Source organism: Rutilus rutilus (assembly GCF_951802725.1).
Source record: "Rutilus rutilus genome assembly, chromosome: 17".
NCBI classification, from domain to species: Eukaryota; Metazoa; Chordata; class Actinopteri; order Cypriniformes; family Leuciscidae; genus Rutilus; species Rutilus rutilus.
This window is the reverse complement of record NC_140230.1, coordinates 35,560,075-35,584,314: the sequence shown is the minus strand read 5'-3', so window position 1 is coordinate 35,584,314 and position 24,240 is coordinate 35,560,075. Positions and strand designations below refer to the sequence as shown.

General features: G+C 37.1%; 2 protein-coding genes across 4 annotated transcripts; one reads left to right on the top strand and one right to left on the bottom strand.

Moving 5' to 3' along the window:
• Nucleotides 1-82: 82 nt before the first annotated feature.
• On the bottom strand, nt 83-9,545 carry efhb (EF-hand domain family, member B; the record flags this gene model as incomplete). The annotated part of the gene is made up of 13 exons (XM_084385836.1): nt 83-229; nt 335-516; nt 1,464-1,682; nt 2,999-3,206; nt 3,368-3,522; nt 4,329-4,396; nt 4,497-4,580; nt 5,019-5,148; nt 6,326-6,436; nt 7,475-7,655; nt 7,851-7,994; nt 9,311-9,373; nt 9,480-9,545. The coding sequence occupies 13 exons, from the start codon at nt 9,543-9,545 to the stop codon at nt 83-85; spliced, it is 1,758 nt and encodes a 585-aa protein (XP_084241962.1).
• A 591-nt stretch (nt 9,546-10,136) lies between these two features.
• rab5ab (RAB5A, member RAS oncogene family, b) lies at nt 10,137-18,539 on the top strand. 3 transcript variants are annotated; one of them, XM_084435657.1, is made up of 6 exons: nt 10,137-10,201; nt 11,923-12,152; nt 13,808-13,959; nt 14,352-14,474; nt 14,638-14,731; nt 16,573-18,539. In XM_084435657.1, exons 2-6 carry the CDS (start codon nt 11,987-11,989, stop codon nt 16,686-16,688), a joined length of 651 nt encoding a protein of 216 aa, XP_084291783.1. In that variant the 5' UTR covers nt 10,137-10,201; nt 11,923-11,986; the 3' UTR covers nt 16,689-18,539. The 3 variants fall into 3 exon arrangements, with proteins under 3 accessions (XP_084291783.1, XP_084291782.1, XP_084291784.1); XM_084435656.1 differs by having other exon boundaries at nt 10,156-10,244; XM_084435658.1 differs by having other exon boundaries at nt 10,170-10,244; nt 11,775-12,152; nt 16,573-17,117.
• The last annotated feature ends 5,701 nt before the right edge of the window (nt 18,540-24,240 follow it).

Sequence of the window (24,240 nt, the reverse complement as noted above, 5' to 3'; positions counted from 1 at the left end):
GATGTTTTTTGGTACTTATACCGCAAATATATATTCTTAAGGACATCAAAACCTAAACTAAAATATGTACAATATGTGACCTTTAAATAGCCTGCAGTTCACTGAGAACATTTCGAAAGCTCTCCACACAAACGTCACCGACAGGATCTCTCATGGACGCCAACTTCCAGGCTTCCTCAAATGTCTCCTCAGCGACGTTGAGACCCACTTTTTGGAAAATCTGTGCAATCTATAATGATATGCAAAATACCTTTGATGAATGTGTAATCATTGTTTGGCATTGTGAACCCCCTTTTTTAAATCATAATGTAACATGACAGTGGTCTAAACTCACCTCGTCTTTAGTGCGAGGGCTTAAAAACTCTTCTTCATGGACTCCGTAGAGGGAATGCAGTGGGGGGTGCAGCAGATCTCGTGCTGTCGATTCGTCTCCGTAGTTCGTCCTGTCACCGAAGCGTTTGATACGAGGAGCGGGTAGATCGGTCCGTACTGATGGTACTCCGTATATATTATAATCTATTCATGGGAAGCAATCAGAAGAAAACTAGTGCAAGACTACGTTAACTTTCCTTTTCTAGTTGTGCTATTTTAACCCTGTAAAGCCCGACATATCAAATAATAGCCAGAAACACCAAATTTGTATTTAAATCGAAGAGTTAATTGAACCTTTAGACAAAAAAAAAATATATATATATATATATATATATATATATATATATGTTGTGTATTATATTTGATACATCAGGCTTTTATGGTTATGATATAATGAGAATATGGAGCTCATACTCGAGGAGGAAAAAATAAATAAAACACTGAGCAAGAATATGTAATTTGGTGCAGATGCTGATATTTATATGGCCAAAAATAAGATGAATCAATGAGATCTTTTTAACAGAATAGCAGACTACTGACATATAAATATCAGTTGTCACTCTATATCTGCCAATAATATTTCTTAGTATTATATTTAAATGCTTAGTGTTATGACCAAAGTCTTTCATTTTAAAACATATATACAATGCAATACAATGATTGAGAGATAAACAAATAAACGCTCATCATAAGCCTGATGGATCATTTTTTGATGAATATGATTTGAAAAAAAAGTATGTAATCAAGTAAACCTCAGTTGCTTCAGTCCAGTGTGTTCATCTTTAAATATCACTAACAATATAAAAGTTATTCTTAGATTTCACAGCAAACTGACACGAAGATGGACGTTTTTACAATTATACAAAAAGTCCTTTTTACTTGCTAAAATGTAGTAGATTGAGTGCAACAGGTTTCATCAGCAAAGGTTTGATCATTTAAGCCAAGGCCTTAGAAATGTAGGCTTTATGGGATTAACCAAGATAATCTTGATTATGCCCTGAAAAAAAAAAGCCTGGAGGTTATATGGGCTTCCTGTAGTTTGAATACTCGTGCAGTTTAAAAGACATTCAAAGGTTTAGTGTGGGACTTACTGGCAGGGGAAGACCCTCCTACGACAGCATTGATGAGAGAGGACGAGGTGATGAAGCTGTCCTGCACACTTCTGGGTCTGGACAGGGTTTTCGGAGTCTTCCTGGTGTTTCCCAGCTCAACAGCTTCCAGATCCTCAGGTCTGATCAAAGGCTTGATGGCGCTGGCTTTCTGGAGGTCGGCTCGCTGCATGTTGGCCGGGGCTGACCAGGTCATGCGCTCTGAAAGCCATAAATTAATATCTAACGCATGCTTTTTCGTCAGTTTTAGGGGACATTTACACGGAACAAGTTTTTCAATTCCTATGTATGTTTCCATTGTTTTTCGATGTAAACACACACTAGACGGAAATCTCGCGTTCGCATCTTTTTCAGAGTCTCGCGAATGACATGGGATTATAAAAACGCGGCACTCAAGTTAAAAGAAGTTCCTTTTTTTTTTTACTTTTTTTTTATTATGCATCTCTAGATCTTTTCGCTTTTTTTGTTCCACTGACCTGCGTCTCGCATTTTTAACAACAAAACCGTGTTGTGTGTGAACCAGCCCTCAATTTCATCAGTTTCGTTGTCTCCTTTAAATATTTAAACCAATTACCTCAGAGATGAATCACATCACAACATTATATAAAACAAACAAATCATAAAAACACAAAAAGATGCAAGATTGTGTACTTGAAGTGGAGGGCAAGTTACTCTAAAAAGAGTAATACTAGCTACTAATTACATCTTCAATCGTGTAATTAGATTAGGCTACTGTAATTACTCTTTAAAAAGTATTGCATTATTACTTTCTAAATTCCATATCAACCTCTACCAGTTAAACAATACAAGGATAGACATGAAACTGCTCTTTTAATTATTTCAGTTAAATAATATAAAACTAAAATTATTCTTGAGTTCACCAAAGTATTAAGGTTACATTAAAAACATACATTTTAAAGTCCCCCTGTGGTGAAAGTCCAGCTTTTAATGTTGTTATATGTGGTGTTTTTAATACGCTTTAAGACAAACCATGTGTAAATTCATAAGTCGACGCCACTGATGAGTATTTTCTTCTTAAAACTGCAGTGAACCAAAGACAGTCTCAGTTTGAAATCGCTGGTGTTTCTGACGTCACAAACTACCTTGTAACCAATCAGATCAACATGTGATCGTCAACCAGTGGATCTCTGAGCTGAGTGAGTGAGTGGAGGCGGGGCTAATTTGCATATTCATACTAAACCACATATACTAAACGAGTGTAGAGTTACATTCAAGCTATTTTAAGGCATGAATCATTTTTGTTCAAGAAAAAAAAAAAAAACGTTTAAATATGTAATTTTAAGGGAAAAAAATATTGACTACTTTAACATTAGATTGTAAATTTTGATGTTAAATTCACTATTGTTTAATACTGAATTGTTCTCTAGTTAATACAGTATTTAGCGCAGTCACATGACTATCCTTGACCTCGTAATTAAATTACACTAATTAATTAATTAGTAATAATGCATTATTACGCCTTAACATTGGTCATGAGCAAGAGCACTTAAATTCACCTCCTGTGAGGATTTTCTGCTCCACCCTGTTGATCGGCATTTTGTCTTTCCAGTTAAGAAAATTGGAGAACTCCATGAAATCGATCAGTCCGTCTTTATCAGCATCACAGTAATCCATGAGCTCATCGAGCACCGGGTCACTGATGATCATGTTAAACTGCCTGCAAACATCCTTCAGATCCTCCTTATCGATTTTCCCTTGACCCTTCTGCAGCACGAGACAAAGAAAACTGGTAACATACACAATGAATACCTTTATAATGCATTATACACTGAGGCTTCAAGTGAAGTGTTACCATAAGTGCTTTTCAGCACGCTTTTCTTAAGAAATGAATGGTTAATAACTACGTCAATACAACAGCTTCTGACCTTGTCGTAGAATCTGAATGCTTGAAGTAATGAGCTGAAGTTCTGGTAGTTGGACTTCTTGAGATGCTGGCGAACAGCGCTGACCAGCGTTCGCTGTCTGTCTTTACCTTTCAGGTACTTTCCAGGAGGAGTTTGATGCAGAAGGTCACCTACACCTGAGGAAAAACAAGAACAACTACTGTACAGATGGATGAATCTCTCGAAACTGCTATAGTCAAACCAAAAATTATTCAGACACCATTTTTATATTGTTTTACTAGTGTGTGCAGGACACTATAGTTCATTTATATAAGTGAGGATAGCAAAATAAAGTAAACTGTGACATATTATACCCAAAAATTCTTCATACAGTAAAATTTATACAAATTTGGGACCAAAAATTATTCAGACACTTTGAGCTGAGCATGTTTTGCTGAAGTGTTTTTTCTTTAATTGCTAAAGCTCTTTTTACACACAGACTGAACAAAATGAAGCATTGCTTGGTGATTGGTTGAGCTAAACTGGTATTATCTAATTGTGTAGTTAAATTTAACAGCTGACAGATATTCAACATAATTCATGTGTGAGACAGTCTAACAGAAGGATGGACAAAACCAGTCAAATATCAACCGATTTCATAACTTCTTGTCATATGTTGCCATTTTCTAACTATAGCGAATAAACTGTGATAATGTGAGAAATGTAGAAAGTGTCTGAATAAAGTTTGGTTTGACTGCACCCAGATCATGTGTAAGCCTCTCAAATGTCCTAAATATAGGCTTCAGTTTCTTTACATAAAACACTATGAATGTTTTTGAGAGATTCATAAAGCGCTCTCTGTTTCGTACCGATTACAGGAATGTCCAAGTTGAAATTCCACAATGATGTATTTCACACACCAAGAAAGAATAAATCATAAATTCTGTACAATACTGGCTGCTAATTTATTTCTGACAGAAATGTGACAGACGGTTCAAATTACCAAAGCTGTCAGGTTTCATCAAGACTCCGAATGTGTGATCACTGGGAACGTTTAATGTCTCCGCAATTCTATGAATTAATGCACAGACAGAAAAGATGATTTACACAGTGGCAGAAACTGTGAAAATGTCATTAGTATTTAACAAAAATGCTCTTAATCATGACTTACGGATCATGAACTTTGCCTGTTTGTGGCGGAGTCTTCTCTCTGAAGTCGTCGCAGCGTTTCGAAGCTAATTTTGCGCTGTTGTGCCTTAAGACATGAAGATTAATTAATTGTTCATTTCTGATAATGTTGTCAAATTAGTTTGTCATTTAGAGCTTATTTAGAAAATTTCAAATGAAATGTGAATTGCCATTATAAACTGAATATTCATTCATAATAGCTGTCACAATAGTGAAACTGTCAACCCTGTTACCTTTCTGAAGGCATAGTTATATCCCAAAATACAGTAGTCAACATTTAAAGTGGATAAAAACCTCTAATCAAAAGTATACATGAATTTTGAACAATACCCGTTTTGTCTCAGGATAACTTTGATCAACTTTTTTGATCAACTTCATCAAATGTTGACTACTGTATATTGATTTAGCTAATGGAAATGCAATTAATCTCAGATTTTCTTTATTTAAATATCGCTCGCTCTCTCTGTTAGTGTGCATGTGTATGTACAGTACAATATAAGTTTACATTAGCGAGTCACTGGGCCAGTGGAGAGATTTAGAGATGTTTCTCCCATCATTGTGATGAGGCGTCGGGACACCAAACCTACTTTCTCTCCCATAGCGACTCCAATTGTACTTTCTGTCCAAACGCTCACCTGCAAAAAAAAAAAAAAAAAAAAGCAATCTATCATTGTTTTCTGAAGCAATGGCAAAATGAGCACAAGACTTCAGTTTGAAACCAACTAAAATGCTAAGTTATAGACCTTAGTCAGGGTAGCACCATATTTCATTTTTGAAGGCTGAAGTACAGGTTCAATGGTCTGGCCTGGTTTTTAACAACATACACTGTTCAGCTGCTGAAACGTCGTTCTGAAAATAAACTTTCAGTAGACAAAAACAGTTGTGAAAATGACATGATCTAGGAGCTTTATACAGTGTGTGCCACTGTAAAGACTGTAAGTCTATCCATCACAGCCATGTTTTCATCCGCATTAGGTTACACTTTATTTTGATGGTTCCCTAACAGACATTCTGTTGAGTATAAGTAACTTTGCACCTACATGTCAACCAGCTCTCGTTAGAGTATTAGTAGTTAGTTAGTTAGTTAGTTAGTATACTTTATTGTCCTTTTTGAGGAAATTTGTCTTGGACTCAAGGCTGCAGTAGTACACAACATACATATACACACAACCAAAAAGAAAGAAAGAGAAGGACAAAAAAAAGAAAAAAACACATAACAATGACTACATCTTGCTATTTAACATATTAATAGATACAGGAATAAATTATATTTTGTAACGGTTACTCTTGTATCAAAGTGGGACTCTATAACGTCTCCCTGATGGCAGAAGCTGATACTTTGGAAATAAAACATGGCTTGAATCACTCACTATTGTCTGTGCATTCTTAAAAACCAACGATTCATAAATTGATTGAAGTGATGTGTACTCTCTTACACCCATAACTTTCATTGTAGTTTGAACAAGACGTGCAAGCCGTGATTTTAATTGGACCGAAAGATTGCCACACCAAGCTTGCATAGTAGACTGTAGGTTCGGTTTAGTAGAATAAGTCGACATGTAGTTGTAAAGTTACTGATAGTCAGTAGAATGTCTGTTGAGGAGCATCAAAATAAAGTGTTATTAAGTCAACTAGGCTAATACTCTAATGACTGATAGTTGACATGGAGTTACTTATATTCAACAGAACGTCTAAAGAGGACCATCAAAATAATGTGTTAACCTGCATTAAATTCAATATGGCGTCTAACCCGACAGGTCCATAAACCTAAATAAAGACTGAGACCCCTAAATGGGCTGCAATCTAACTGACCTACAAAGTATGAGCCGTGTGAGCGAATGTAGAGCCGATGTCCCTCATCCGCTTCCTTCTCCACCTGCTGTGCGGTCTTAGGGGGATTGATGACCTCACCAGCATTAGAAACTGCATTGAAAAGAATTCACACATTTTCTTCATATATATATATATACTATGTGACCACCCTGAATTAAGTTGGGTCACAGGGATATTGGATTGTTTGTATACATTTCTTTCTTTCTTTCTTTCTTTTATTACCTACACATGTCTATTTCAGTTTACTTGTATATATAAGTTTTATTATTGTAGTGAGTTTACATTGGGCAGCTCAGCTGCATTTTCTGAATTCTGGTTGGCAGCTGAGAGAGTGGAGTTGCCGTGACGATTGCAGTGCATCCTCAGACAACAAAGAGGACCTTTAAGCAACCACTAACTATTGTCTCTCTCTCTCATTTACTGTTAAGGTTAGTTATTAAATTCATTAATTTTCATATCAAATGTTTATTTACATGTTTTAATACATATCATATACATACATGCTTTTGTCATAAAGAAGTCCATTTGTGTATACTTACGAGTTCAGCCAGTTGTGTGAATTAGGCTAGAGCATGTCTGTACATATGGTTAAGGTTTCTATCTTGATTTATTTATTTACTTAGTTATTGTGATTTGATTTAAGTATCTATATGTTTTATGTATTTCAACGTATTTATGAATCCTGTGATTCAAAGTGTCTTAATGACTCTGAAGTACAATGCTGATTAAAAGACAACAAAGAGGACCTTTAAGCAACCACTAACTATTGTCTCTCTCTCTCTCTCATTTACTGTTAAGTTTACTGTTTAAGTCAATCCATGAGCATGCTACTGAAGTTTCACTATAGTTGTGTCCCAATTTTACGCACTTATACACTATAACGTTACACTCAACTGTGCAGTGTATGAATTTTATACAGTTATTTTGTCATTCATCGCTTCATTTCCCTTCGCTACGTAAAGCATGGATGAAGTGTCCAACATTCTTTGTTTAATTAAGTGAATCATCCCGTTATTTAAAGTGTTCTAATTCTATTTGGAATTTTCAGTGAACACACTACTTGCACTATTTATACTACATAGAACAGTACATAAGTATGTGCATTGGGACGCATAGTATTACTCTTACCCTGGAGTGTTGTGACACCAAAAGCCGTTTTCTCAGGGTCAAGCCAGCTTGGTAAACCAGGGCCTTGAACTTGTGACCTTCCAAGAGGTGCTTTCTGATTGGTGGCATACGCGATTTCTTGAATCTGACGCAGCCTCTCTTGGAAGCGTGTTTTCGGAGCGGGGTTAATCACTGATCCAGCCTAAAATACAAATCACAAATAATCTGTTATACCCGCAACAAAGACTGAAATTGTTGATGCACTTTTAATTGCACAAAAACATTTTTATTTGCTTTTCTCTAAACGTTTTTGGGTGAAACATGAATAGACAGTTTGAACATCAAGCAATAAGAACAAATACAGTCACTAGAATCATTTTTATTTGACATGTCTTACATTAATGGATGATTTAGTGTTCACACCATGGACTAGAGCGCTGGCGATGTCAGGGTCACCTGCTTTTCCATGGAAGACCCGAACTGTGCCGACGGGTGGCCGAGCAGAACTGACAAACTTCCTCACCACAGGTGGAGTTACAGGCTATATAAAAACATTTATTATAAAATTATATAGCCTATATATACACAATGAACAAAATTATAAACGCCACACTTTTGTTTTTGCCCCCATTTTTCATGAGCTGAACGCCAAGATCTAAGACCTTTTCTATTTACACAAAAGGCCTATTTCTCTCAAATATTGTTCACAAATCTGTCTAAATCTGTGTTAGTGAGCACTTCTCCTTTGCCGAGATAATCCATCCACCTCACGGGTGTGGCATATCAAGATGCTGATTAGACAGCATGATTATTGCACAGGTGTGCCTTAGGCTGGCCACAATAAAAGGCCACTCTAAAATGTGCAGTTTTACTGTATTTGGTATTTTTGTGGTGGTATTTTTACTGTATACTGTACGACGAGCATGCAGATGAGCTTCCCTGACACGATTTCTGACAGTTCGTGCAGAAATTCTTTGGTTATGCAAACCGATTGTTGCAGCAGCTGTCCGGGTGGCTGGTCTCGGACGATCTTGGAGGTGAAGATGCTGGATGTGGAGGTCCTGGGCTGGTGTGGTTACATGTGGTCTGCATTTGTGAGGCCGGTTGGATGTACTGCCAAATTCTCTGAAACGCCTTTGGAGACGGCTTACGGTAGAGAAATGAACATTCAATTCACGGGCAACAGCTCTGGTGGACATTCCTGCAGTCAGCATGAATGAATGTGTTTGGGATGCTCTGGATCGGCGTATATGACAGCGTGTTCCAGGTCCTGCCAATATCCAGCAACTTCGCACAGTCATTGAAGATGAGTGGACCAACATTCCACAGGCCACCATCAACAACCTTTTTTTTTTTTTTTTGGGGGGTTCCCCCCTGGACCCCCCAAATACAGTAAAACTGCACATTTTAGAGTGGCCTTTTATTGTGGCCAGCCTAAGGCACACCTGTGCAATAATCGTGCTGTCTAATCAGCATCTTGATATGCCACACCCGTGAGGTGGATGGATTATCTCGGCAAAGGAGAAGTGCTCACTAACACAGATTTAGACAGATTTGTGAACAATATTTGAGAGAAATAGGCCTTTTGTGTAAATAGAAAAGGTCTTAGATCTTGGAGTTCAGCTCATGAAAAATGGGGGCAAAAACAAAAGTGTTGTGTTTATAATTTTATTCAGTGTATAGCCTATATTATATATTTATTTTATATAAATATATATGTGTGTGTGTGTGTGTGTGTGTGTGTGTGTGTGTGTGTGTGTGTGTGTGTGTGTGTGTGTGTGTGTATACACATACGCATAAATATATACGTTACATACACACACACACACACATGCACTAAGTATGTGAATGACCCACCCGTGGTGTAATTTCCTGCAGACAAGACTTAGTTCTGTCTCCTACTGGAATGAGCTTCCCTGCCTTTAAGTGGAAATGAGCATACTGAGCATTTAGAAATCTTTTTACCATAAATAACAGTCGTAAATGTAAAAGATCAAAACTTATTCTGAGAAATAATTAGTCATACCGCGCGGATGGTTGGAAACGTGTCTCTGCGTCTCCGGGTGGAAATGTTCCGCTCGATGAGACTCATGCCTACAAACTCACAGCTTTATTTACAACCAATTAACCGTTCAAACATGAAACAACAGCAGTGTTTGTTTACGTCCCGTTACCTGACAACGCTGGAGGAAATTCAACGTCTACCTGTCAATGACGTGCACCTGTCACAAAATATCTCTCTAAATTAAGCTGGTTTCTTTGCTATTTTAAAATTAGCCTGTATCTTTCATATACCTACAACAAATACTAAAGTTGCCAGTGCGATTTTAATCAGAAAAAGCTCGTGAATAAATAAATTCTTGTTTTGAAGTAAAACAAGTCCTTTGTTTTTTAATCATTCATTTTCCAAAGGCAAAAATACATACTGAATATATGACTAAAATACATGACTTTTGCACAAAAAAAAAATATATATATATCCAGATTATCTAGAGCATCCAAAACTATAAAGTTTAAAGTAAAAAGTATTTGAAAACTACTAATAATATCAACATACTTAATAAAAATAAAAAACTTTTATATTCATAAATTATAACTCAGTTTGTTATGGGAATAACATTTTTGTCAGATGTTGCGCTGTTGTGATTGGCCGATTTCTCTCCGATTCGTCTGACGTCAGACCAGTCATCCGATCCGTCATCGTCAGTTTTGATGCGAAAGGGGAAGTTGGGAGGAACCGAGAGGAAGGTACGAGTCTTTGGGCTTTAAACATTTGTACTGGTATAATAATGTAAGTATTTTGGGCTTTGTATTTGAAGTAAACCATACAGTTGTTCCGGTCTTTCTGCTTTTTAACGGTTTATTTATGAGAGGTCTCGCTCAGTGTTATGTGTACACGCAGAGCGCTCGGCCTGTTTTTCTCTTAGCATTAGCACCATTAGCTTACGGGAACCATTTGAACCGGGGCGTCTTAGAAACTGACAGACCCGATAAAGTACGGCTGAGACGGTGGGAACACGATTGTCAGTGAGCTTAATGGCTGTTTACATGTGTGAAACAGAGAAATAGAGAGAGAGAGATACAATATCATTAGCATAGTTAGCGTCACAAGCTAACAGGCAGCTCGAGCTTCATATTATGACACTAAATACATTTTCCATTTGAATAATTCAGTGATTTTATTTGATCATTCCTCTGAAATTGAAGTTACTTACTGACTCGTACAGTAAACACAATATTAGCCGACCAAAGCCTGCTGCGTTTGTCTTGATGAACCAGATTATGCTACACGTCAAACAAGTCAAGTTATCATCAAAAATGTTTTCTTTTTTCTTTTGAATATCTATCAAATCTAAAGTGTAATGTCTATACATGGCTATTCATCATCGTTTTTTTAAGTTAAAAGTGTTTAGAAGCCATCTCAAGTTCTGTCTGACCACGATAGACATTTTGCACTGTCACTCTGTCTCATGCTTTCTATATTACATAATATATAAACAGAGTTATATGTATAAGTATATATAGCCTAGAATATTAAGAGTTAGTTAACCAGAGAGGCAAAGGGACTTGGGCTGTGTTTGAATAGCGTATTATCATACTTTCTATACAGTTTCTGCAGTATACATACACTTCTGTATGCAAAAAATACCTGAATTTACTATTTTTCGTACTTTACTTTGGAAAACATCTGAAAAGTATGCGGCAAAAAGAATAAAAATGCTGAATCACAAATATTAGATTTTAAGAAATCATAACTATGAGATAAAATCTCTAAAGTATGGCATACAAAGTCAAGATTAATAATCAAATTTTATCTTATTTTTACTGTTTTGTCATAATTATGTATTTTTTCATCTCAATGCATGATTTATTTTTTCTTATGTGGTGAAATGGGCTTCCACACACCATATTGAGTATGTAGTAAGCTTGTATTTCATTCCCAGCGTGGCTTTGTTTGGGGAATGCTTAAAGGACACAAGGCTGGGTTTTGGGGTCAAAGCACAATGGATATTTAAGGCTTAACAAGAGTGGCAGTTCCTGAACAATGTCTGTCATCCATTGTTAAGTCATGTGACCGCATAGGAATGGATGTAATTAATGGCATGACAAACTACACAATAGATGTTCTTTCTATATCAGTGTTACTTAAACTTATAACCAGTCTCATATATTAGGAGGGGTTCAGTCCTGCTCCTGAAGATCCGGGTCTCATCTTACCTTTTTTGAACAATCCCAAAGTCCTAAACATATTGTTTATTTCAGAATAAGGAAAGTGGCATAGTTACTTATCGTCCACCAATGCACCTCTTGTTCTCCTCAGGTTAACCCACATTTGGAAAGCACGAGCTGACTTTACCGCAGTGTTTAGGCCCTCCACGAGCAGGAATAGACACCTCTGATACACTGCATTACTTAATAGTGTTGTGAATTGAGCAGTGATACTAGATTATTAATGTTTGTTTCCGCAGATCTGGGAGTGAGCGTTTGAGAAGCACCTCTTGACTTCAGCACAGGAGATTGGGGCTCAGGGTCATGGCTGGAAGAGGTGGAGCAACGAGACCTAATGGGCCGAACGGCGGCAACAAGATCTGCCAATTCAAACTAGTGCTTTTGGGAGAATCTGCTGTGGGGAAGTCAAGTCTAGTCCTTCGCTTTGTAAAAGGACAGTTTCACGAGTTTCAGGAGAGCACAATAGGAGGTAAGACTTCCATTTCGGTGGATAATAATAACCCATTTCTGAAGTGATGCTAATTAGTGTTAATTCTGTCAGCTACTAAGTCTTAGTCCTGTGTCAAATGTACTTTTTAGTTATCATCGTATTTAGTCAACCTTGTTTTGTTTTTGTCCACTAAAGTCTGGGCAAAATTGTCATGCTGGTTAAATTGATAATAGGCTAACAATTATTTTGTTCAAAATTATAAATCACAACGATTGTTGTCATTTGAGAATTTATTTTTACATTTCATCTGAATTATTGGTCTCTTATATAAGCACAAGTCTAGAGAATGTCAACTCGCACGCATGGTTTATTTTAACGCATCTAGTTCCCTGTTTTTTTTATAGGTTATTTGTCATAAGTTAACACATTCTCTACATTATGAAAACAAGACATTTCTCTCAAATTAACGCAGTGAAATTCCTCATAGTAATTCCAATAATTACATTCATGTTTTTTTATTGACACAACACAAAAAAATGACACTTTATTGTCATTATACAGTTGTGAGATTCATGTTTGGATTTATTACAATAAATCAGTGAGAAGGCTTGATCACAGATAGTCACAGAAACCGGCGCAAGCGGTTCGTGAAGGAACACAGACTGGCTGAGTGACACTTTCATTAAAGCAGAATCTCTCAAACGGAGATCGCTGAACTCCAGCTTACTTGTTTGTCGGGTTTTTCAGATCCTCGGCGGCGGCGCCTCCGCAGTGTTGAGACAGCACATGGTTGCCAGATTGCATATATGAAGTAAAACACAGAGCAGAAAATGTATCCTTTTACAAGAAAAGCTCTGATTGGGGCATTTACAATCTTGACATCTGGCAACCGCAAGCATGAAAGCTCGTAAAGACTTGTTAAAAACAGTCTAATGTTTGATCTCCTCCCTATAGTCTCATTTTAGTCAGAGAAAAATGTCGTCAAAGAACATTTTTCTTCATAGATTTCGTTAACAAAATGAACACTAATGTTAATGCACTTACGGATGGGCAGTATGACTAAAATCTTAGATTACAGTATACTCTCTCTCTCTTTCTCTTTCTCTCTCTCACACACACACACACACACACACACACACACACACACACACTCCATGGTATAGCAAAATGCCACCCAGCCCTAATTACAATCAGTCACTAGAGCCCCTTTCACACAGAGATTCCCGAAAATACACGGATAATGTGTCCCGGGATTGTTTGATTTTGGTTCATTCACACTGCCAGTGATTTTCCGGAATCTGTGAGATCACACATCCCGTAAAGACACGTGACGTCAGGATGTGATAACTCCTCTTCGTCATTTCTGCACGAAGACGAGTGCATACTCCCCGGTAGCGCCAGTGGGTTTGCCGAGTGGCTCGTTCCCCCATATGTAGCGTAGGTTGTAGAAAGGCCGGTGCGATGGCACGTGCGTCATCACTACGACACACAGCATTGGTCCTGGCTTTTGTTCACACAGGGCGCGTTCCGGGACTGATCCCGGCAATCTTACTAGGTCCCCATCCCGGCATCGATCCCGGGACGTGTTTGCATTCACACTCTAGCAATTTTACGGCAATTTCCCGGGATCAACGCGCTGTGTGAAAGGGGCTTAAATGGCAAGATCTAACCCGTGTCTGTCCTCTCTCCACTAGCTGCCTTCTTGACTCAGACAGTATGCTTGGATGACACAACAGTGAAGTTTGAGATCTGGGATACAGCTGGCCAGGAGCGCTACCACAGTCTGGCCCCAATGTATTACAGAGGAGCGCAGGCGGCCATAGTGGTGTATGACATTACGAACGAGGTGAGTCCTTACGTGCTTGGTTTACTCTCTACCTCTTTTGAGATTGTACTATAACTCAACACTTCCTCCCATGTCCAAAAAGAGCATTTATTGAAACCAAGCTGCCAAAAGCGGGCTTTTTCTAAAATCCTTTCAGCAAACCAGCATGTGAATTCACATGCGAAAAGAGTGTTTACATGGATACAAAGAACATCCCATTTAATGCTACAAGTCAGCGAGAGGATGGAAAATCATTATGAAAAACTAAATTATCACTTACATTATAAGTGGACCCGTCGGGGAGAAATTAAATATGAAGAACATAAAATGTGTGATATGACAAAATCAGAGCTCTGAATCCAAGAACTTCTTTACAGAAATGCATGTTTTTTTTTTTCTTCTTTTTCTTTCAGGAATCATTTACACGTGCGAAAAACTGGGTGAAAGAGCTTCAAAGACAAGCCAGTCCAAATATTGTAATAGCTTTGGCTGGAAACAAGGCAGACCTTGCCAACAAGAGAGCGTTGGACTTTCAGGTTTGTGATGTTTGAACAGCCAGAGAGGAGCAGACGCTTCCTGTTGGCTTTACAAATGAGATGTGGAACTGTTCACAAACAAATAAACATGCCAGACGCTTACAACTGTCTGTTTAGAGTCTGAAACCATGACTTCTCTTCTTCTTCTTCTTCTTCTTCACAGGACGCACAGTCATATGCAGAGGACAACAGTTTGCTCTTTATGGAAACGTCGGCAAAGACTTCAATGAACGTGAACGAGATTTTCATGGCCATTGGTAAGTTATTATAAACTACTTTAAACTACTACTTTTGTCTCATACATGCTGCTGTTCAAAAGTTTGGGGTCGGTAAGATTTTCATGTTTTTGAAAGACTTCTGCTCACCATTGGCTGCATTTATTTGATCAAAAATACAGTAAAAACTGTGAAATATTATTGCAGTTTAAAACAGCTGTTTTCCATGTGAATATATTAGTAAAATGTAATTTATTCCTGTGATCAAAGCTGAATTTTCAGCATCATTAGTGTCACATGATCCTTCAGAAATCATTCTAATATGATGATTTGATGCTCAAGAAACATTTATGATTATTATTAATGTTGAAAACAGTTGTGCTGCTTCATATTTTTGTGGAAACATTTTCTCAGGATTCTTTGATGAATAGAAAGTTCTATAGAACAGCATTTATTTGAAATATTTCTAACATTCTAATATATTCTAATATTTCTAATATTTCTATAATAATCTTTTGTAACATTATAAATGTCTTTACTGTCACTTTTGATCAGTTTAATACGTACTTGCTGAATAAAACTATTAAAAGTAAAACAAATACTGACCCTAAACTTTTGAGTTTTCCATGTTTGATTGTGAAAGTCTGCTGTATTGTGAAACATTAATGTTACAGACTAACTTTTTGACTGTGCCATTAAAAGTTAGAGGTACAAAAATGTCAACATGAGCCTTGTCTCGTGTCTTGTTCTGCCTCATGTTTAGGGGCGTGAAAGTCAAATCGATGCATACGATAACAAACCGGCATGCATCTAATAAATGATTCATTCAAGAATGTTGTTCAAGTTTACTGCAACAATAGCGCCGCGAACTTCACATACTTTTGAAAAACGAGTGTTTAGTTGATCCTTTCCCAGTTGTAAACACAGCGGCTTTCCTCTTCCATGAGGGGGTTTGGCCTCACGACGGCTTTGTTTCCAGGCAGAACGTTACAGAACGCGACACACGAGTCTCCAGGAAAACTTGTAGAATTCAACCAATCAGACGACAACTTTGAAACTCCCGAAGTGTTTCCCATTTTGTGTGCCTGAAACCTTGTTAATACTTTTGCTTGGCTCCCGCTGACTGCGCGCGCACCTCCCCAAACAGACGAGGCATTTATACTTGAAGCGCTCGCCGTTGTACTACTCTGTGAAATGACAGGGGGCGACTAGGAGTAATTGTCCTCTAAACCATTAGGATTCAGCGGTGAGAAGTAGTAAGGTACACACATGCTTATTTTAGTACACTTCACCAAAACCACACTACAAAAGAATCGTGTAAAGCAGGAAACCTTGAGATTAGTACTTGTGACCTTAGAACAAAATAAAAATGGATATGAGAAGGTAGCCTATACAACTAAATAAACAATATCTTACATATTTTGTAAACATTTTCATTTAGTTTCGTGAAAATTTGTATAAAACATGAGCCTTTATTTTTATTTAAAGTGCTTACGTCTGCTATTGTAGGCTCATTTTGTAAATGTAAGCAACTAATTTAGACGCACAAACTGGGTGCCGGTGCGGTGAGACGTACATGCTCGCTACACCCTAGCAACCATCTAGAAACGCTCTAGTAGCCACCCAAAATACTCTAGCAACTGCCTAGCAACCACCCAGAATACCTTAGCAACTGGCTAGCAACACCATAGCAACCACCTAGCATGCGCCGAGTATAAACTCAGCTTTATGCATCAGACAACAGCCTGAGGCTGAGACTAGCATGAGCCCTGCAGGGCCTACCCTAAAATTTGTACCTGGGTTTCACTGAGGAAAATGTCACATTTTAGACTTTTTTGAATGCATTTCCATAATATTTCCATTTTCTGTCTTTGCCCCCTTAGCAAAGAAACTGCCCAAGAACGAGCCCCAGCCTGCCGGTGCCAACACGGGACGCAACAGAGGAGTGGATCTGACAGAAACGGCACAGCCCACGAAAGGTCCCTGTTGTAGCACCTAAACGCTGACGCTGCTCACCTCCTAACCAACCGCATCACATCCGCACACGGGGCTCCTCCTTCCAAACCTCGCTCCGTGGATTAGCTAAAGACTCTGTATAGCTGGGTTTCTAATACTTTTTTTTTTTACTTTTTATTTTTAAGAAAATATATGTAAATCTGCAGTCTACTGGATGCATGTATCACTACAAAAGCTAAATACACATTTTAACTTAATTCAGCAGGAGAACAAACACGGTTGCGTGCGCGCGAGAGAGAAATATTGAGTGTTTGTATGCGTTTAGTATATGAATAACCGTATGACCAGGCCCAGGAACAATCTGCAGATGTTTTCTGCAAAAAAAAAAAAGGATTTAAACTTGTTAAATGAAGCTATTGTTATCGGTAACTAAGCGTAATCAAATTAGCCAGCATATTTAATAAACCCCATGAATGCATTACAACTGAGTGGAAATCATCATGCAGATTGTGTGTGTGGGCCTGCGTATGACTCAATGTTGAAGCGGATTAAGAGAGTTTTAAAACTGCTTGTGAAGAACTAGATCCTCCATCAGCAGCCGGTCTTACGTTGGTTGTGGGTTTCAGTTTGGATGCAGTCGCTTGTTCTAGTTAAGCATTCCTCGTATGATAATAACGGGCCTTCAGGAGCATCCATTACCAGTGAGTTGCTGAATCGAGATCATCTTTAGGGATGAAGAACAAATCAAGGAAGGCAGTCAGTAAAACATGTTCAGCCTGCTGTATAGATTATAATTATTATTATTATTATTATTAATTGGGACTATTGTCATCTCTCTGTTATGCTTATAACCTTAATGTCAGGCCCATATGGAATCTGTGCATTTTCTGAGGCAGAATCTATTGAGTTCTGAGGATTTGAACATGTTAAAATGTGTTGAATGGACGACAGGCTTGTGCAGCTGTGATCAACTAACCAAAGTATTTAATGGGGAAATTAACCCTTTCCTCGCCGGCGCCAGCATTTTTACATCTTTCATGGTCCCCAGAATATTTAGTTGTATTAATATCTGAACATACAATGTAAGGAAAGAACAGAGCCTCTAACTTAACGCATTCTGTTTTTAATCAACACTTGAATGTGAGTATGTTTCATAAAAAAGCAACATTTTGAACAAAAACTTCAGAAAAAAAAAAGCATTTTTGTCAGACTTCGTCCGGATGATCGAGAAACAGATGTCAGGCTGTTTTATGATCGCGATAGATTACAGCAATGCTTCTATCTCTTGTTTCTGCTGCTTCTTCGCCTGTGTTTTGATCAGGAGATTCTGTACTCTTTCAGAAGATGCCTAACAGCGCCCTCTACTGTATAACACTGAAAACATGAATTGCAGGGAAAGAGTTAATGTGTAAAATTATGTGGGCAATTGAATTCCATGTGGGCCTGACAATGATCAATTAAAAAACACACACAAAAAAAAAGTGTTTCGAACATTTTCCCTGCAGTTTTTATTGTAATCTTACAGGTAGTCATGAGCAAAACAAACATGTCGTTCTCTGAGGACTAAAGGCAAATTTAAATGAGATGTGCCGTCGAACAAGACATAAAAGACTCTTGGTTTCAAAACATGACTTTCTTTAAATGTCTCATGGGCGGAGAGAAACACATTATTTAGATTTGCCTCCCATGACGGACAGTAATTTGCACACTGTACAGCCTCCCATAAATCCTACTTCCAGTTTCTTTTCACAGAGAATCATGTTTAAATGGTGGTCTTTTTAAATGTATGTAGTGTTATTAACAAATGAACTTGACATTTAGTCAGTGGTCTGTCTTGTACCTTCTCTCAAAATGCTCAATGTTTTTATTTCTAAGAACCTATTGAATTGCACAATTTTGAGTTGCGTTTTTATTTCTAGTTATATAATTGTGTCTGTTTGTCGTATCCAAAACGATTTCATCATGGACTACAGAGGACTTTCTAACACTCCTGAAGTACCACTGTAAACTAACTGGCGGACGTTCAGTGATTCGACGGTGAAATGCATTAACACTGAGAGACTGATCGGTTTTTAATGTCCAGGTACTAGTACATTTCCAATAAAGGGGGTGAAATGTAATACATGCATGCTGTGAATGTTCCAGTTCTGTAAATGTTTGATGCATACTTGCATATGGAATATAAATGCTGTATGCAGGGACAGGGATTTAATGCTACACTGTTAAAAAAAAAAAAAACTGAAATTTACGGTAAAAAAAACATCAGCTGTGGTTGCCAGTATTTTACCGTAAAAATATATGGTGGCAACCTTTTAGTTTTTACGGGACTTACATTTACGGGCAAAAAATAAAAATAAAACTATGTAAAAAAAACCTGTGAAATTTACGGTAAAAAAAACATCAGCTGTGGTTGCCAGTACTTTACCGTAAAAATATATGGCAACCTTTTATGTTTTACGGGACTTAAATTTACGGGAAAAAAAAAAAGAAGAAAAAAAAAGTAAAAAAAAAACAGTGAAATTTACGGTAATATAACATCAGCTGTGGTTGCCAGTATTTACCGTAAAAATGTATGGTGGCAACCTTTTATGTTTTACGGGACTTAAATTTATGAGCAAAAAAATAAATAAAACTATGTAAAAAAAAAACTGTGAAATTTACGGTAAAAAAACGGCAGCTGTGGTCGCCAGTACTTTACCGTAAAAATATATGGCAACCTTTTATGTTTTTACGGGGCTTAAATTTACGGGCAAAAAAACAATGTAAAAAAAACAGTGCAATTTACGGTAATAAAACATCAGCTGTGGTTGCCAGTACTTTACCGTAAAAAAAAAAAATGGTATCAACCTTTTAGTTTTTACAGACAACCCTTATATTTCATTAACCGATAAAAGTTATCATTTAATTTCACTTTAAAATCTAATTTATACCTTTGTTATATACTGATAACCGCCATTATAATACAGGCAGTAAAAAAGTAAACCACATGGTGATTAGAAGTTCACCAACATTGGTTTTCCACAGGAACATATTAATATAAAGAAGGTGCACAAGTGTCATACACACAACTACAAAACACCATCATGGTGACACATAACGTTTGCTTTTTTGAGGTAAAATGATCGACGTACATGAAGTTCCCTCAAAGTGTTTTTTAGTTGAGCTCTAAATATTGTGATGAAACATGCACCGTCAGCTTTCCCAATGTATGTTTCTTCACAATGTCTGTGGTGTTTTGCTGTAGGCCAGTAATTCTGAATCCTGCTGGGGGTGCAGAAATGTCACATTTTTAAGTGTTTTAACCCTGTAAAGCCTGACATATGAAATATATATATATATATATATATATATATATATATATATATATATATATATATATATATATATATATATATATATAAAGGGACTATTTTATTGAACCTTTAGACAAAAAAAAATGCATATGTGTTTTATGTTTTGTATCATATTTGATTCATCAGGCTTTTATGATTCCTAGTGAGGAGCAATTTATATGCAGATGCTGATATTTATATGGCCAAAAAGTAAGATGAAATTCTGATGCCAGATACTTACATAAAATGCATATAGGCCAAATGTCGGCTGCCACTCTATCTCCTAATAATATGCTTTGATATGATGATGTTTAAATGTTTAGTATTGTGATCAAAGCTCTAGTTTTTATTGTGGGGGGGGGGGGGCAAAACATAATGCAATACAATGATGATTGAGAAATGAACAAATAAACGTTCATCAAAAGCCTCCACATTTTAACATGATTTTTCAAAAAACAAAACAAAAAAATAAGTAAAGTAAACCTAAGTTGCTCCAGTTAATGTTCATTTTGTAGTATTATAGTATCATGATCTTTGCAATTGCGCTAAAAGGCCTTTTACTTATTTTCATAACTATCCAGCTATCAATGTAGCAGATTGTGTACAAGAGGTTTTCCAGTTTTGATTATGTTGATCCATTAGAGGCCTTTAAAATGTCTGGCCAAACCGTGAGATTAAACCCTGAAAAGAGTTTTTGCAGGAATCGCTTAAGGAGTCACTGATGTCTTTTTATTTTAAATCGACAACAAAAAGTCACTGTTATTGCTGTTTCTTTACTTCATTCATATTTTCCTGAATCTAAACCCGTTTATCTAGTGCTTAATAAGTATAATAAACAAGTTCTATAATAACGTACTATACTTGTATTTCATATTTTCTTAATCTTAATCCGTTTATCTAGTGCTTAAGTATAATAAACAAGTTGTATAATAACGTAGGCCTACTCTACTTGTATTTCAGGTAGGCCTGCTTTTCAAGTTCGCCTTCAAAGAAAATCTCTCGTTTATCTGCCTCCGCTTTAACATAACTCCTTTAACTTGGATAGTAATGGTTGTGCGTGTGCAGATTGTTTACTGGCCACATAATGACCCACTTTTCAAGTAAAACTTAATTTGTTTTTCGGTGTTAAAAGCTTTTTCCTTACCCGCACGTGCTCCTCCTATCCAGCAGAGGGCAGCAGGACTCTTCTCCAGATGTGCGCGATGTTCAAGATGTTTTTCTCCTCGAAAAAACGTAAAACTTTACACTTTCAGCGTTTAAGGTAAAAGTTTTCCGATGTGAGTCTCTCTGGGCTTTTCCAAAGAGCTCCGCTGCCCTCCAGTCAGATTTAATCAGGGCAATTCGGTGTCCAGGTGATGCAAATTACCCAGAGGCCATTGTGGTTTGTGTGAATCAAAATCAAAATCAATATGCATGCAAATTGGACATGGCCCAATTCATCTTCGTCGATCCGCACATTCTGACAAGCAGCCAATCGCTGATTCAGAAAACACTGCACAAAACAGGCTCAAACACAATGAAAATTAAATAAATAAAAGTTTAACTAGCACAGCAATTAATGTGGATTAGTCTTTTCAACACTGTTTACAGGAATGCACCTGCTGTGTAACATTATGCTGCATTTTCTCACAAATGTAAGACTGTAATTTCATGTCCGCTATTTAATAAACATCTGACAAATCTATAGCATTAACTTCAATGCATACATTAATGAACTGGATGACTATCACCTCCATCTATTACAAAAAACATACTTGACATCACATAAATTTGGAAGCCATTTTAGATGTTGTACAATTGAAACTACTTAAAATGAGGAAAATTATCTAAAAATCCCAAACAATATGAACAAGGACAGGTAGTGAGTGATATATAGCCTAAAAATGAAAGCTTTTTCAAAAATGGTGGTAATTTGTGGTCTTCTATCATCTCTGATTCATTTTTTAGAGTAGAAATGCTATTTTCTAAACTAGCAACAGGTGGAATTGTGGGACATGTTTCGTTCCGTCTCTCAACAATCTGTAATATTCGAGGCGGTGCCGCTGGAGCTAATTTATTGTTCCTGTGAAGGTTTGGACATTGAAACAACAAGGTGACATTGTGGACATCCGAGTTGTTTTCTGCCACGATACGCATCTCCTGTCACCGGCAACCCTGAGATGACACCGTTCTGACAGTCCTATTAAGATGATAACTCTCCTGCTGCATATATTACTGTCACTCCACTCCCCGTTTCATCCGCTTTCAATGAAAGAACAGGTGAATGTGTCAAACAGAGACGGGATCAGATATATATACCTGTAGGACCTGAGACCAGATCTCTGAAGGCTCAACAGTGATGGGAGTAACCGTTCTAAAAGATGGATTTATTTCATCGAAATGAGAGAAAATGTTTTCCATTATAGTTCATGTCATTCGTGTCATTTTTTTAGTTTCCTCCTGGCATCAACTAAATCTTAAATTAAACTATTGAAAACGTGTATGTAGGAAAAAAATAATTTGAAATGTTGCCTTGGCAACTAACTGAAATAAGTTGAAGCACTAAAATTAATAACTGGAAATAAAAATAAATAAATAAATAATAGTAATAATTACAAAAGCACATAACAAAATGACGAAAATAAAATTAAAATAGCTATTAAAAATATGATGAAAAACTATAATAGTGTATAAATAATACAAAATAATCCGGTGATTCTTCTGTTTTATTCAGGTTATTTGGACAGAATCGACTGCAAATAACGAAATAAATAACAACAAACATTTTATGCTCTAGAGTAGACGTACATGTCAATTTACAGTTAGGCCCAAAACAGACTATTGCAGGTGTATGAATGTGATTGGATAACAATGCTACACTCCTACAGTCATAATTGATCTTTGGATGCATTATAATGGCTTCCTAATTCGTAATATTATCAAAGATTGCGTATGTGGATGTGTTAGCTATTGAAAAAATGATATTTTATCTCAGCTCAAATGAATGAAATTTACTTAAAGATTAATTAATTTTGCCGCATGAAATTCAAAGTGTCCCTGTGTTCCATTCTGTTCCGATTTCACATGCATTGTTCCATTCTGGAATTTCGGAATTAATATTGACTGATTCATTCCAAAATGGAACAGTGCATGAAATCGGAACGGACCTTCTGAAGACCTTCGATAAACTGAGACATCTGGTCACCCTAAATATCTAATAATAAACTTACAAATCATTTTATGTTCTTGTTGAACAATTCTGTGTGTGTTACTCCAAATAAAAAAAGTTGTTGTAAGTCTTTATCAAAATGCAATTATGTAATAATCCATGCCTTTTTGACTGATGTCACCAAGCTTTTCCTAACTTCTCCCAACCAACTTCTCGACTGCATTCTGGTTCCTCATAACCTCATGAATCAAGTTCTATTCTGTTTTCTCTTTGAACGTCCTGTTTCAATCAGAAATGCATCAGATTTTGGAGGTAAACTGTGTTGAAGATGTCAAAAGCAGTGCACAGGACTGAAACAGCCTTCAATAAGATGTCATGTCATGTAATCCTATAAATTGCAAATCTAATCATGCATGCATTTGTCATTTCCCAAAATAGGTCCTGATCTGCTTGGAAACAGCAGTCCTCTGAACCAAAAACACTGTTGCCGTCATGAATAAAGCCCTAGCAACAGTTGCCGTGTAAAACTGCAGACAGTGTGAATCACTCACATCACGCCTGTAAAAACACACTTTATCTCCTATGGGATTGAGCTGGAAACATCTGAAGCCATTTGGGCTTTTCTTTCCTTGACCCAAGAGATGTCCTCCTAACGATCGATTTTATGTTTTTCCCCCTCCCTCCATATTCCTTAATCCACCCTTAAGGCAAACATTATAAAGTTTTTATGGAAAACATTAAGAAGTTGAGGGTTTTTTTCCCCCACTGAAGGCCTTAAAGAAATAGCTCACCCTCTATGTCGTTTGGACAGCGTATTATTTCATACTTTTTCAGTGAAACACAAAAGAAAGTAAGTTCTACGGGTTTGGAACGACACAAAGATGAGAGAATCTGGAGTGAACTACACCTTTAAGTGCACTCGCTCTTCCAGGGCTCTGAGTTTGGGTTATTTAGCAAATGCATTTTTGATGACCTTCCCTCCTTTTCAAAGAAACGCTCTGGTGTAATTACACCGAAAGCTGCCAGTGAGAACTCTGGAGGTTAACCATAGCTTAAACAGAACATGGTATAATTTCTGTCACAGCTTTAGTGCTGGAGCCGCAGGCGGCAGTAAA

Coding starts and splice junctions, on each gene's coding strand:
- rab5ab (XM_084435657.1), top strand. CDS start 11,987: ATGGCTGGAAGAGGTGGAGCAACGAGACCTAATGGGCCGAACGGCGGC. Junction 13,960..14,351: donor TGTATGACATTACGAACGAG/GTGAGTCCTTAC, acceptor TTTTTCTTTCAG/GAATCATTTACACGTGCGAA. Junction 14,732..16,572: donor CGAGATTTTCATGGCCATTG/GTAAGTTATTAT, acceptor TTGCCCCCTTAG/CAAAGAAACTGCCCAAGAAC.